This window comes from Echinops telfairi, unplaced genomic scaffold, assembly GCF_000313985.2.
Source record: "Echinops telfairi isolate 266 unplaced genomic scaffold, ASM31398v2 ScPeMD7_19;HRSCAF=73, whole genome shotgun sequence".
Classification (NCBI taxonomy): domain Eukaryota; kingdom Metazoa; phylum Chordata; class Mammalia; order Afrosoricida; family Tenrecidae; genus Echinops; species Echinops telfairi.
Window position 1 is genome coordinate 1388567 of NW_022103916.1, and position 14870 is coordinate 1403436.

A 14870-nucleotide genomic window follows, 5' to 3' on the forward strand; every position below is an offset into this window, starting at 1 on the left:
TCAGTGAGGGATGTCCATGTCTCATCGTGGGGCTGGCCATATGGTCTTCTCTGTGGATTGGCTGCTTTAAGTGGGAATATCGTTGTCAAAGATTGGTGGGCCAGGATGTGCTCCATTCTCTTCGTCCCTCTTCATTTGCTCCCTTGTGCTCTGAGCAGACATGTCCCTCTCCCTGAGCTGCAGCTTCAGTGCTGTCCTCTGAAATAAATTTTTCTGGAGGGGGAGGGGCGGGTGTTTTCGTATTTGGGATTGGGGCCGACCCCTCAGATGTCTCCACTGGTTCCTTACTCCATGCCGGCATATTGTATTCACATTTTGGTGCACGGGGTGTTAATCTCGTCCCTCTTTTCCTGTGGGGATATAAACAATACCCTCCCCTTATGTGGGCTAACCTGTGCCCTGTGCCCCTGCTACCCATTCCTTTTTTTTCTTCCTTCCGCTCTCCTTCTTTTTAGTTGGCTTCAAAATGTATCCCTGGATTTGGTCTGGTCTCTGTCATATTACCTGGTCTTCACCCCAGGAATGTTCTCCGTATATGTTCGTCTTTATTTTAATGTAATTGTTGACCATTTGGTCTATTAGGTTAATTTTTTTAAAGATCATTTTATTGGGGGCTCTTACAGCTCTTACAACAATCCATACATCAATTTTATGTAGCATAATTGTACATATGTTGCCATCATCATTTTCTAAACATTTACTTTCTATTTGAACCTTGGGTATCAGCTCCTCTTTTTTTTCCTCCCTTCCTCCACTCCCACCTTTGTGACCCCCTTGAAAATTATAATTATTTTCATATCTTAAATACCAATCACTGTCTCCCTTCACCCACCTTTCTGTTGCTGATCCCCTTCTTGGGGTGGGTGGGGGTGGTGATGGTATTGTATGTAAATCATAGCACTCCGTTTCCCCTTCCCACCTTCCTGGTATCAATACTCCCATTTCTCTTCCTGAGGAGTTTATCTGACCTGGATTCCATGGGTCGTTCGCTCTTATCTGTATCAGTGTACATGCTCCAGTCTAGCCAGAACTGAAAGACAGGACAGAGGTCATGATAGTGAGAGTGAAGAAGCCTCAAAGAACCCGAGTAATATTGTGTGTTTCATTGGTGCTATCCTGCGCCCTGGTTGACTCATCCCTTCCTTGTGATCCTTCTGTGAGGGGATTGTCTACAAGCAGAGGCTTTGGGTCTCTGCTCTGACCTCCATTGTTCTCAACATGTTTTTTAGTTGTTGTTGTTTTGGGTCTTCAATGATGCCTGTTAACTGATTCTGTTGACACCCCATGATCGCACAGGCTGGTGTGCTTCCTCCATGTGGGCTTGGTGCTTCTCTGCCAGATGGCTGCTTGTTTAACTTCAAGCCTTTAAGACCCCAGATGCTGTATCTTTTGATAGCTGGGCACCATCAGCTTTCTTTAGCACATTTGCTTATGCACCCATTTTGTCTTCAGTGATCCTCTCGGTAGGGTGGGCCTCACAGAATGCCAGATTGTTAGAACAAAGAGTTCTTGTGTTTTAAAGGGCTTGAACAGAGGCCCAAAGTCCATCCACTTCCTCAATGTATTGCCATATAAATTTATGTACATATGCTAACACCTCTATTTTTATGAATTAATATGTTCACAAAAGTGCACATAGATATTTATACCTCTATCCATAGCTTTGTTTCCTTGATATTTCCTCCGTTTCCTTTTACCTTCCTCCTGCCCCAACATCATGGTCGTGCTTCTTCTGCCTCTTAGCAATTCCTCTCAGCTTGATTGCTGTTGGTCCAACACCACTGGGGTTTCTACATCCTCCTCATTGTTGATTTTCATTCCCTAGTTGTTCCCCAGTCTATGGCTTTGTTTGCTCACTACTCCTTTCCCCTGCTGCCTCCTTCCCCTAAGTTCCTCCGGAACCATTGGTCCTGTTGCATTCTCCTCAGGCTTGCTTCCCAGGCCTATCTTATAGGCAGAACAACAATAATGGAGGCAAAACCAAAATAACAGAGACAAAACAAAAAAGAAACAAAAGATTGAATAAAAAGGGGCAAAAAACCCCAAAACAAAGGAAAAAGCATACATAATTCCAGATCTGTCTGCTGACTTTTATGGCTTTCCCCACCAGCCCTGCAGAGTTCTGGGAATTGCCCCTCTTAGCCTGAATTCTATTTTGGGGGCTCCTCAGGGGCTTTGTGGTTTTGCTTTGCTCCCATTGCTGATCTATTATGTTCTCTTTTTAGTTCGCCCCAGTGTAGGGACGTCAGACTGGACTACTCCCCACCGTGTGTCCCCAGTATTGTCCTCTGTTGTGGTATGCTCCAGCGAGGGGTCATCATGTCTCGAGCTGTTGTTGGCCCTATGGTCCTCTCTTTGCTTTAGCAGCTCTGTGCAGGGACATCATCTAGTGCCAGTGTGGGGTCTAGTCCCTCACTCTCTCTTTTCTTCTTGGTTTGCTTCTGTATGGGCATGGCAGGCCAGTCCCTCTCCCCAACCTGTAAGTTTAGTGTTGTCCTCTGTAGCACATACATCTAGGGAGGGGATCAGTTTGCCTCTGATTGGGGCCAGCCCTGTAGACCTCCTTGTTCATGAGTTGCTCCATGTGGTTAGGTTGTCCTCAAGGTTTGGTGTCCTGCGGTGGGGTCTGCACTCACACTTCCATTTCTGTGGAGACAGAAACAATACCTTTCCCTAGGGTGGATTAGTGCCCTTCTCTCCCAGTGCCGCCATCTTCCTCTCCCCACCCCCTTTCCCCATCTTTGTGTTGGAATGACATGCACATCCTTGGGTTTAGTCTGTCCCCCACCCGACTGCCTGTATCTTTTAGGTTAATTTTTAAAGATGCACAGCACTTTGTGTTTTACCATGCTCTCCAAGTCACTATGATGCATACTAAAGTCATTGTGATTTGTGCAATATTAGCCACAGGATTAAACCTGAACTCCCAAGCATGGGAAACATAATAGGTTCTTGCCCACTTCATTAGCCAGGCTATGACAAGGAACAACTGGCTATAGTCTTAGATGGCTGTGTTTTGATCTTTACTAGGGTGCTGTGGAGTCTATTGCCATGAAGAACCCTAAAGAGAGGACAGCTCTATTTGAAGAGATCAGTCGCTCTGGAGAATTGGCCCAGGAGTATGACAAGCGAAAGAAGGAAATGGTGAAAGCTGAAGAGGATACTCAGTTTAATTACCATCGTAAGAAAAATATTGCAGCAGAACGGAAGGAGGCCAAACAGGAAAAGGAAGAGGTAAGTGGCCAGGCTACTTCTGGGCTCTGATGGGCCAGGATGGAACCAGCTTACTTATGGACCCCTGCCTCTTATTTGCACAGGCCGACCGTTACCAGCGCCTTAAGGATGAGGTGGTGCGAGCCCAGGTCCAGCTGCAGCTCTTTAAGCTTTACCACAATGAAGTAGAAATTGAGAAGCTCAACAAAGAACTGGCCTCTAAGAATAAGGAAATCGAGAAGGACAAGAAACGTATGGACAAGGTAGAAGATGAGCTGAAGGAGAAGAAGAAGGAACTGGGCAAAATGATGCGGGAGCAGCAGCAGATTGAGAAGGAGATCAAGTAAGAAGTAGGCTTGAGCCTGTAATTTGCGAGGAACCAAGAGGCTATGCTATGCCCTAGGACTCTTCTGAGACTTGAGTCCAGTGCCCATACTAGTTTCTTTATCTTTCCTTTGACTTGCCTTGCCCAGAACTGGGGATACTTCTTGCTTTGCATTTTTGTTAGGTAGTAATTATGTACACAGACTTGGTAAGATAGGTACTCAGGAGGAGACTTTTTTTTTTTTGAGTCAGGAAGTTCAGTTTTTATTTGGTGGGCACAGGTGAGGCAGGGCACAGAGCTACTAAGGCCTTCATGAATGCAGGGCCCGCCACTTGTCCAAGGGGCCATGATTAGGGATGTGTTTGACTCCATAGCTATCTGGGATAAGGCGCTTCTCAGCCACCATGTCCTCTAACTTATCCACATTAAACTGGGTGAAGCCCCACTTCTTGGAGATGTGGATCTTCTGGCACCAAGGGAACTTGAAGTTGGCACTGCGTAAGGCCTCAATCACATGCCCCTTGTTTTGAAGCTTGGTGTGAATGGACATGATGACCTGGCCAATGTGGGCTTAGCCACTCTGCCTTGGGATTTCCCAAAAGCTCCTTGCATCCCAGCTTGGAGCCTAGCTTAGGGAGAACAGAAATTAGCCAGGCCAGAGCCATTGAAAAGCAGCAAAGGTAGTCTCCAAGGTCCCTTAGGGCAGCCCATACATAGCAACATGCTGCATACACTACCAAGGAACCTTGCTGTTTGCAGCTATTGCACTTTGGCCCCCACAAGGAGGAGGATGGTCTGCTGAATTGGCTGCAAAGAGGGAGAGTTTGAAAGAGGTTGTGACCTTGCTGAATGAGAGCCAGGGTAGAGGAGACCCGGCCAATGGAATGGCCAGGCAGACCTTCCTAGAAGAGTTGGAAAATTTAAAGGATCAGGATTTGAAAAGATTTAGATTAGACAGGGACAAGTAAGTTAGCACAGATATTGGAAATTGGTAATGAAGGGCCTAACCTGTCAAGGGTTGAGGGTCCAGGAAATGATCAGACTGCCCCGTTGTGAGTATCTTTGGGACATCAGGCACTTACTTGGTCTTTTAGGCAATTTCCTGAGGCTGGCAGGTAGCTTGGGCTTGCTTTGTATGAGTAAAAAGCCTAGGTACCCTTCCTTTTACTAAAGTACTGACTGGTTTTCTTCTCGGACAAAAGGGAGAAGGACTCAGAGTTGAATCAGAAGCGGCCTCAGTACATCAAAGCCAAGGAAAATACCTCTCATAAAATCAAGAAGCTGGAAGCAGCCAAAAAGTCTCTGCAGAATGCTCAAAAGCACTACAAGAAGCGTAAAGGTGACATGGATGAGCTAGAGAAGGAGATGCTGTCAGTAGAGAAAGCCCGGCAAGAATTTGAAGAACGGATGGAAGAGGAGAGTCAGAGTCAGGGCAGAGATTTGACCTTGGAAGAGAACCAGGTAAGCCATGAGACAGGCTATAGGGAGTAGATTGCTAGCTGATAAGGACTGGCTTGTTCATCCTTCCTTGTCCTTAACACAGGTGAAGAAGTACCATCGGTTGAAAGAGGAAGCCAGCAAGAGAGCAGCTACCCTGGCCCAGGAGCTGGAGAAGTTCAATCGAGATCAGAAAGCTGATCAGGACCGACTAGATCTGGAAGAACGGAAAAAAGTTGAGACAGAGGTGGGTATAAGATTAGGAATGACATTCGAGGGGAGTTAACTTGCTCAGTCCCTGGTGATAGAGTAGATGTCTCTCTCTTTCAGGCCAAAATCAAGCAAAAGCTTCGAGAGATTGAAGAGAATCAGAAGCGGATTGAGAAACTAGAGGAATACATTACTACAAGCAAGTATGTGACTCTGTCACCTTCCCCCACATTTCCAAGCTTTATTCTCTGTTTTTCCCAAGCTTATTCTTTTGACCATACCTGTCTCTCCCAGACCATACCAGAGTCTCTCCTAGCCAAGAACAACTTCTGACCAGTCAGGGTAACCTCTGTTGTTTCCATTCTTTGTAGGCAATCCCTAGAGGAGCAAAAGAAGCTAGAAGGGGAACTGACAGAGGAAGTGGAAATGGCCAAACGACGAATTGATGAGATCAATAAGGAGCTAAACCAGGTGATGGAACAGCTAGGGGATGCCCGCATTGACCGCCAGGAGAGTAGCCGCCAACAGCGAAAGGCAGAGATTATGGAAAGCATCAAGCGCCTTTACCCTGGCTCTGTGGTAAGAATTGAAAGGGAACTCATTTGCTGAGCACATGTGCTTACAATTACTGTTAAATATTTTGCTGAACAATCCTGTGAGGGTAGGGTTGCTAACCCATTTTTTACATGGAGGGTGAGAAAGATTAAATTACTTAACTCAAAGCAACACAATTTGCAAGTGGAAGAGCTTCATTTAAAACCCATTTTGTTTAAATTCTAAAGCACATGTTCTTTTCCTCACATCAGTTTTGTCTTCCTAAAGATTTGTCTTGCTGTGCCTACTTCTCCATAGGAGTTGCAAAAGACTTTGAAAGGAAGAGGGGTCAAGGGACCACAGGGCCAGGATTATTCTCCCAGGAAGTAGGTGTGGGACCTTTATATTCAGAGAGTACTGTGTATGGAGTCTTCTATATGTTCTCTATTGGCATGTATCAGCCAGGCCATTTTCTTTTTTTCTTTTTTTAAGTCGTGTAAATAACAAGCATTTATTATCTCATCGTTTCTGAAGGCCAGCAGTCTGAGACTGACAGAGCTCTTTGATTCTGGCTCAGGGCTTTTCACGAGGTTGTAATCATCTTTAAGTTTGATTCTGGCTTGAAGACTTCCAAGATCACTCACATGGCTACTGGTAGGAGGCCCCAATACTGCACCATGGATGCCTTTTTGTAGAATCGCTTGAGTGTCCTCATCGACTTGGTGGTGGTTTTCTAGCACAAGTGATCTCAGAGGAAATTTTGTTTCCCACAGTGGTTGCACCATTTTATAGCAATGGATGATATTTCCCAACTCTCCTTACCATTGGTTTTTCCTGTTTAACTGAACTTTGGTATTGTTGTGGTGAAATGATAATTTCATTGTTTTGATGCATCTCTCTAATGGCTAATGATTGCTGCCATATCTTCATTTGTTTACTGCCTAAATGTCTTCTTTAGTGAAGTGTCTGTTTTTAATTGGATTGTTAAGAGATTTTTGGTTAAGGTGTCAAGAATTTCCCATACAATTTTGAAAATAGTCCCTTGGAGGATGTGTCATTGCCAAATATTTTCCCCAATATGTAGGTTTTCTTACTCTTGAAGAAGTCTTTTGATACACATAGGTATTTAAGTTTTAAAAGATCCCAGTTATTTAGTTTAGTCTCTGTTTCTTGTGCTTTTCTTTTTTTATGTTCTTTTTTTTAATCGTTTTATTAGGGGCTCATACGACTCTTATCACGATCCATACATACATCAATTGTGTAAAGCACATTTGTACATTCATTGCTCTCGTCATTCTCAAAACATTTGCTCTCCACTTAAGCCCCCGGCATCAGGTCCTCATTTTCCCCCTCCCTCCCTGCTCCCCCCTCCCTCATGAGCCCTTTATAATTTATAAATTATTGTTTTGTCATATCTTGCCCTGTCCGACATCTCCCTTCACCCACTTTTCGGTTGTCCGTCCCCCAGGGAGGAGGTCACATATAGTTCCTTGTAATTGGTTCCCTCTTTCCAACCCACTCTCCCTCTACCCTCCCAGTATCGCCACTCACACCACTGGTTGTGAACGGATCATCCGCCCTGGATTCCCTGTGTTTCCAGTTCCTATCTCTACCAGTGTCCATCCTCTGGTCTAGCCAGACTTGCAAGGTAGAATTCAGATCATGATAGTGGGGGTTGTAGGGGGAGGAAGCATTTAGGAACTAGAGGAAAGTTGTATTTTTCATCGTTGCTACATCGCACCCTGTCTGGCTCGTCTCCTCCCCGATACCCCTCTGCAAGGGGATCTCCAGTGACCTACAAATGGGCTTTGGGTCTCCACTCCGCACTCCCCCCATCATTCACTATGGTAACATTTTTTTGTTCTGATGATGCCTTATACCTGATCCCTTTGACACCTTGTGATTGCACAGGCTGGTGTGCTTCTTCCATGTGGGCTTTGTTGCTTCTGAGCTAGATGGCCGCTTATTTACCTCTTGTGTTTTTCTTACTTAGGTTTGATAGTCTCTTAATACCATAAGTTACAGCTCCTAACTCCGTCTCTATTCTTTGATGCCTTACTGTTTTGTTTTTTAATATTTAGGCGATTGTTTCATCTTGAACTGGTGTTTATTTTATTTTTATTTTTAAAAAATCATTTTATTGGGGGCTCTTACAGTTCTTATAACATTCCATACATCGATTGTATCAAGCATATTTGTATGTATGTTGCCATCATTATTTCCAAAACATTTTCTACTCGAGCCCTTGGTATAAGCTCATTTTTTTTACTCTCCTTCCCCGACTCTTGTGAATCCGTGATCAATTATATATTGTTATTAACTGGTTTTTATATATGGTATATCTTACTTCATTTTTTGAAAAAGGATATGTGATAGATTTGTCTCAGAGGACACAGGATGATCATGAGGGCTTATTTTGAAGTTCTTATTTTATTATTTTTTTAATTTTGAAGTTCTATGGTAATTGAAAAAAAAAACTTTTAGTGAAGCAAAGGCCAGGAAAGTTGTGTGTCAGGGTTCCCCCCCCCCACATTATGACAATGCACCTGCTTATTCTTTGAGGGTAGCAAGGACTTTGCATTGTAATATTTTTGTTTAATAAAGGGTTCAATCATTTTGTAGCAGTACTTTTTGACTTAACCTTGTATGTAGAAAGTCTGAAGGTAGTGTAAGTGTTTGGTAAATGGGAGCTTTTGCTGATAAACTATTACCTTTCATGGATGTTTTAGGACTCAGAGGCAGGTTTATTGGAGGCTGTGATTTTTACTGCGAGGGAGAATGTAGAGTAAAATAAGGCTCTAGGGACATCCTAGATTTCATCAGACTTTTTGAGCTTTCCAACTCTGGAGATTGCAGGTTCCCTGAATATTATCCTTTGGTTGCTATAATTCTATTCCTGGCTTCATTTCAACTTGATTCCAAAGAATATTTATTGATCAGCCTGTATAGGTAATTTAGGATAAATTATTCTCAGTCCCTGCTCTTAATCTGATGATAGTCCTTAGGGAACCATAGTTGGTTTGTAGAGGTGAGAGTAGTGAAATGATAAAAGATATATTTTGTGAGAATTTGATAGAAGGTTTTTAAGATGTCTAATATAGTTACTGGGGTGGCAGTGGTCTATAACATGGGAAAAGATTTGGAAAGATGATTTTGGATTTAGACATAACTGTAGACCATTTTCAGTTGTTTATCCTTTGGAGCTCTAGCAGGCTTTTCTTTCTTTTTTTTTTTTCCAAACCAACAGCCTTTACATTATTTATTGTTAGACTTGACGAGGAAGCAAAAAACCAAGGAATAAACCAGATTTGTCAACAGAAGTTCAAGTGATCAGATGGGGACAAAAGTCTTAATGCAACACAACATGACTTGAGACTGGGAAAATGTGGTCATGTGTGCCATCCCTCAGGGGGCTCCTTACAGACCCAGCTTGGTTCTTCTCCAATGTCTTCTCTTGGAGTTGTACCTGATTTTATTACTGATTTCCATTCGAGTCCACTGGGGAATGGGGCCATTCTGCTTCTGTTTCTTGGCCAGGAATCTCTTGATCCTGAAAGTCTTAAGAGACGACGTGGTGAAATCGGAGCAACACCACGCTCGGGCTGGCAGAGAAACTGAGAGCGGGAGAAGAGCTCTAGCAGGCTTTTCATCCATTGCGATTTTGGTACAGATTATATAGCCAGTATCTCTTACGGAGTTGTCATTTCTGAATCAGCTTCTAAAAGCCTCATGCCTCAATTTCCCCTTCTTACTTTATTCAGTATGGCCGCCTCATTGACCTCTGTCAGCCTACACAAAAGAAGTATCAGATTGCTGTCACCAAGGTTTTGGGCAAGAATATGGATGCCATTATTGTGGACTCAGAGAAGACAGGCCGGGACTGCATTCAGTATATTAAGGAGCAGCGTGGAGAGCCCGAGACCTTCTTGCCTCTTGACTACCTGGAGGTAATGCTTGTGGAGATGGAGTCAGGGGAGTGTGAGAGGGCCCTTCCTTTAATCTTTCTATATTCTGTCACTTACTGAACTTCTTATCACAGGTGAAACCTACAGATGAGAAACTCAGGGAACTCAAGGGGGCCAAGCTAGTGATTGATGTGATCCGCTATGAGCCACCTCACATTAAAAAGGCCTTGCAGTATGCTTGTGGTAATGCCCTTGTCTGTGACAATGTGGAGGATGCCCGCCGCATTGCGTTTGGAGGCCACCAGCGCCACAAGGTATGGATTCCCTTGCTAGACAGGAGTTGGATAGACTCAGTATGTCAACTCAACTCTTTTCTCTTCTCTATATTGTATGTAGACAGTGGCATTAGATGGGACCCTGTTCCAGAAGTCTGGAGTAATATCTGGTGGGGCCAGTGACCTGAAGGCCAAGGCAAGACGCTGGGATGAGAAAGCAGTAGACAAGTTGAAAGAGAAGAAGGAGCGATTGACAGAGGAGCTGAAAGTAAGCCATAGTCAGTGCTCTCTCTATGAGTGGAGGTTTCTAAGCCCAGGTTTGCCTACTGCTTACAGCTCATCTCTTCTTTTGTGTTCCCATCAGGAGCAGATGAAAGCAAAGCGGAAAGAGGCCGAACTGCGTCAGGTGCAGTCTCAGGCTCATGGACTACAGATGCGGCTCAAGTACTCACAGAGTGACCTAGAACAGACCAAGACAAGACATCTAGCCCTGAATCTACAGGTGCAGTCTGGTTCCCATCCCTATCTTCCAAGGTCATCCTCGTTCCCTCACGAGTGGAGAACTTTTCCTACTCCTTCCTCTCTTCTAGTCTGCTCCAGCGAACTGTGTCATGTGTATTGCATTAGAATACCTGCTTCACTGGACTGTTGTCAAACATATACAGTGTTTAGACTGGTTTCTGACACAGTAATTTTTCAGTAAATATTAGGTGCTATTATTAGCATTATACCCCAAATACTAGTGTTTCTTCTGGAAGTGAATTACAGGCATTTAAATCCAATTAGATGAGGGGACTATTGTATGTATGAGGGATATCACAGTGAATACAGTAGACAAAAAAATCTTAACTCTCATAGCGTCTATATTTACATGGAAGGAAATTAAATAAATGACATCATATATCAGAAGATAGTATTTTGGAGAAAAACAAAATAGGCAAGGGAAATAGGTAAGAGTATTGTTGGGGTTGGCATAAACATTATCAACTGTCTACTCATAGAACAGCTACCAAAAGTCAAAGATACTGATGTTGAGTTGATTTCTACTCAAGGCACTAGAACTGCCCAGAGTTTCCAAGGCTATAAATCTTTTTTTTTTTTTTTTTTTGATCTTTGGCAGGCCGTGTGGACTTTATTTTTTTCTTTTTTAACATTTTATTAGGGGCTCATACAACTGTTATCCCAATCCATACACACATCAATTGTGTAAAGCGCATTTGTACATCGTTTCTCAAAACATTTTCTCTCCATTTAAACCCCCGACATTAGGTCCTCATTTTTCCCGTCCCTCCCCGCTCCCCCCTCCCGCATGAGCCCTTGATAGTTTATAAATGGGTATTTTGTCATATCTTGCCCTGTCCAAGGCTATAAATCTTTACAGAAGCAGACTGTCATGTCTTTCTCTCACAGAACAGCTGGTGGGTTTGAATAGTAGCCATCCTTTCAGTTGGCAGCTGAGTGCTTAACCACTGCACCAGGGCTCCTTAGCTCATTAAATATAGGTCAATAATCCCTTGTCCAACATTCAATGTTCAGAAAGCTCTCAGAACAAAAGTGGTTTTTGTGGTTTGTGTGTAAATGGGCAAAAATCTAAACTGAATAGATGTGAAGCTATTTGTTAGCTTAATCCACTTAATGATTATGGGAGTGCTTCCCAAGACCAATCTGGAGGTATTATATCATATCTATTGTTTTACCCTTTGCTAAAATTTGAAAGTCTGAATTTTAAAACATCTCACCCCAGGGTTATAGATAAGGGATTGTGAAACTGTAAGGGTATTCACTGTGTTCTCAGCTCTGTGGATTAGATCTAACCAAACTCGAGGCCAGGGAGGAAGTTAGGTGATTGTTCCAGTGAGAGATGATGGCTGATTTACTAGGGCAGCAGTGCTAAATTCCGATTCTCTTCCTTACTTATGAGACCAGGGCAGTCCTTTTCCTCCAAGGAACTTGGTATATATTTTCCTTTTCAACTCCATTTCTCGCAGGAAAAGTCCAAGCTGGAGAGTGAACTAGCCAACTTTGGGCCTCGCATCAATGATATCAAAAGGATCATCCAGAGTCGAGAAAGAGAAATGAAAGACTTGAAAGAGAAGATGAATCAGGTTGGTAGTTGGGTAAGCCATGGGCATCAGGTAGGACTGGACCTGGAAGCAGGACCCTGACCAAAAAGGCCTCTATCCTCTCGCTTCTCCTTTCAGGTAGAAGATGAAGTATTTGAAGAGTTTTGTCGGGAGATTGGTGTGCGTAACATCCGGGAGTTTGAGGAAGAGAAAGTGAAGCGACAGAATGAGATTGCCAAGAAGCGGTAGGTGGAAATATGGGTAGAAGAGAAGACAAAGATGCTTTGAACCTCTCTCTAGCTTGATACCCTTGTAAAGTCAGATGTCATCATAAAGCTGGGCCTGGCTCTGTGGGAGTTTAATGGAAGTAGGCTTTAAATAACAGAGATCCCAGGAAGGCATTGTGGTAGTACACAAGCGTCCCAGTAGTACCTGTGTTAAAATCTTGACCTCCACAACTCATTAGCCTTGTCATCTTTAAGCGTCGGTTTCTATATCTGTAAAATAGGATAATGTATCTGTAACATGGCATTGTTGCAAGGATCAGATGAAATAATCGTTATAAAGTATTTGGCATAATACTTAGCACATACTAAAGAACAATAATTGTTAGCTGTTATTATTGTTAGTATCCTGACGAAAAATGCTGGGGTGGAAAGACCTTGTTTGAAAAATAGCAAGAGCAAAGCAGTTTCTTCATTCTTCCCAGTTTTAGTTTATTCATTCATTCAACAAACCTTGAGTACCTACTTTGTGCCAGGTTGTCCTGCGGTAGGTATTGACAGGGCTGGGGAAAGGTAGAAAGAGATGAAACATGACACAGCCTCTACTCTCAAAGAGGTCACTCTCTGGACCCTATGCCTTACACAGTAAATCGTTCATCTAGCCCTTTACCAATACAGTAAAAAAATCATTTCTCTTCTGTCCCTCAGCCAGTTTCAAGGAATAAAGAATTGAATTAGAGACTATTCCTGTCTTCAGAAAGGTTATAGAATACTGGGGGAGACTAGTAAGTCAACAATTTCAGAACAGTGTGATTGATGTTATTGAGGTAGATAACAAAATACAGAGATAAAAAAATTTAATAAATCATTTTATTGGAAACTTATACAGCTCTTATCACAATCCATACATCAATTGTGTCGAGCTCATTTGTACATAATGTTGCCATCATCATTTCTAAAACATTTTCTTTCTACTTGAACCCTTGGTGTCAACTCCTCTTTTTCCTCTCCCCCCCATTCTCCCACCCTCATGAACCCTTGATAATTTATAAATTATTATTTTGATATTTTATACCAGCGATTCTCAACCGGTGGGTCACGACCCCTTTGGGGGTCGAATGACCCTTTCACAGGGGTTGCCCGATTCATAACAGTAGCAAAATTACAGTTATGAAGTAGCAACGAAAATAATTTTATGGTTAGGGGTCACCACAATATCAGGGACTATATTAAAGGATTGTGGCATTAGGAAGGTTGAGAACCACTGTTTTACACTATCTGCTGCCTCCCTTCACCAATGTTTCTGTTATTCATCACCCTAGACAGGTGGACAGTTGTATGTCGATCATTACAATTGGTTCCCCCTTTCTCCCCCCACTTTCCCCCTACCCTCATGGTATTGTTACTCTCCTTATTGGTCCTGAGGGGTCTATCTGTCCTGGAGTCTGTGTGTCGAGAGCTCTTATCTGTACCAGTGTACATGCCCTGGTCAGGTCAGATTTGTAAGATAGACCTGGGGTCATGATAGTGGGGGGTTGGGGGTTAGGGGGGTGGAGCATTAAAGAACCAGTGGAATGTCGTGTGTTTTGTCAGTGCTATACTTTCGTCCCTTTCTTGTGACCCTTCTGTGAGGGGATGTCCATTTGTCTACAGATGGGCTTTGAGTCTCCATACCGACCCCTCTCATTCGCATCAGAATGGCTGTTTTGGGTCTTCTGATGCCTGATAACCGATCTCATCGACACCTTGTGATCACATGGGTTGGTGTGCTTCTTCCATGTGGGTTTTGTTGCTTCCCTGCTAGATGGCCGCTTGGTTAACTTCAAACCCTTAAGATCCCAGACATTATGTCTTTTGATAGCCAGGCACCATCAGCTTTCTTCGCCATATTAGCTTATGCACCCATTTTTGTCTTCAGCAATCGTGTCGGGAAGGTGAGTATTACAGAATGCCAGGTTATTAGAGCAAAGTGTTCTTGTATTGAGGGAGTACTTGAGTGGAGGCCCAATGTCCGTCTGCTACCTTAATACTTAACCTATCAGTATATGTACATAGACCTATATCCCTAGTGTTGTACATGAATATATTTACATATGTACATGCCTGTTTATATCTCTATAAATGTCTTTTGCCTCCTTGTTCTTTCCTCTATTTCCTTTTACTTTCCTCCTGACCCACTATCATGTTCAACCTTCATTCAGCTCTCAATACAGAGATGTTTTTTTAATTTAATAAATAATTTTATTGGGGGCTTTCACCACTCTTATAACAATCCATACATCAATTGTAACAAGCGCATTTGTACGTAAATTGCTGAGTTAGTTAATTGTGCCAACCTGGCCGATAATCACATGTGGGGCTAATTGAAGGGCCCGAAGATGAGACCCTAAGGTCAAAAGGCAGTCAAAATACGACTGAGGAAGAGCTATCTTCTCAAAGTAGACCATAAAGACATAAATAAAGTATTGCCTTTTAAAAAAAGATATGAAAAATCATAATTTATAGTTTATCAAGGGTCCACGAGGGTGGGAGGGCCAGGGAGGGAGGGAAAAAAGAGGAGCTGATAGCAAGGGCCCAAGTAGAAAGACAATGTTTTGAAAATGATGATGGCAACATCCTTAACACAATGGATGGATGGTTTGTTATAAGATCTATAAGAGCCCCCAATAAAATGATTTTTTTTT

The 14870-nt window shown here is 43.0% G+C and overlaps 1 protein-coding gene and 1 non-coding gene across 2 annotated transcripts in view; one reads left to right on the forward strand and one right to left on the reverse strand.

Annotated features, from left to right (window-relative positions):
* SMC1A (structural maintenance of chromosomes 1A) overlaps nt 1-14870 on the forward strand; it is an 80517-nt gene that overhangs the window by 27325 nt on the left and 38322 nt on the right. The window contains exons 4-15 of the mRNA XM_004713127.4: nt 3031-3234; nt 3318-3556; nt 4741-4999; nt 5082-5222; nt 5306-5388; nt 5557-5764; nt 9481-9666; nt 9759-9938; nt 10021-10167; nt 10264-10401; nt 11888-12004; nt 12101-12207. Coding sequence (XP_004713184.1) covers nt 3031-3234; nt 3318-3556; nt 4741-4999; nt 5082-5222; nt 5306-5388; nt 5557-5764; nt 9481-9666; nt 9759-9938; nt 10021-10167; nt 10264-10401; nt 11888-12004; nt 12101-12207 — 2009 coding nt within the window. The remainder of the gene's footprint in view (nt 1-3030; nt 3235-3317; nt 3557-4740; nt 5000-5081; nt 5223-5305; nt 5389-5556; nt 5765-9480; nt 9667-9758; nt 9939-10020; nt 10168-10263; nt 10402-11887; nt 12005-12100; nt 12208-14870) is intronic.
* Nucleotides 4218-4351, reverse strand: LOC115869016. The gene has a single exon (XR_004045937.1). It is a non-coding gene; the product is annotated as a small nucleolar RNA SNORA70 (small nucleolar RNA).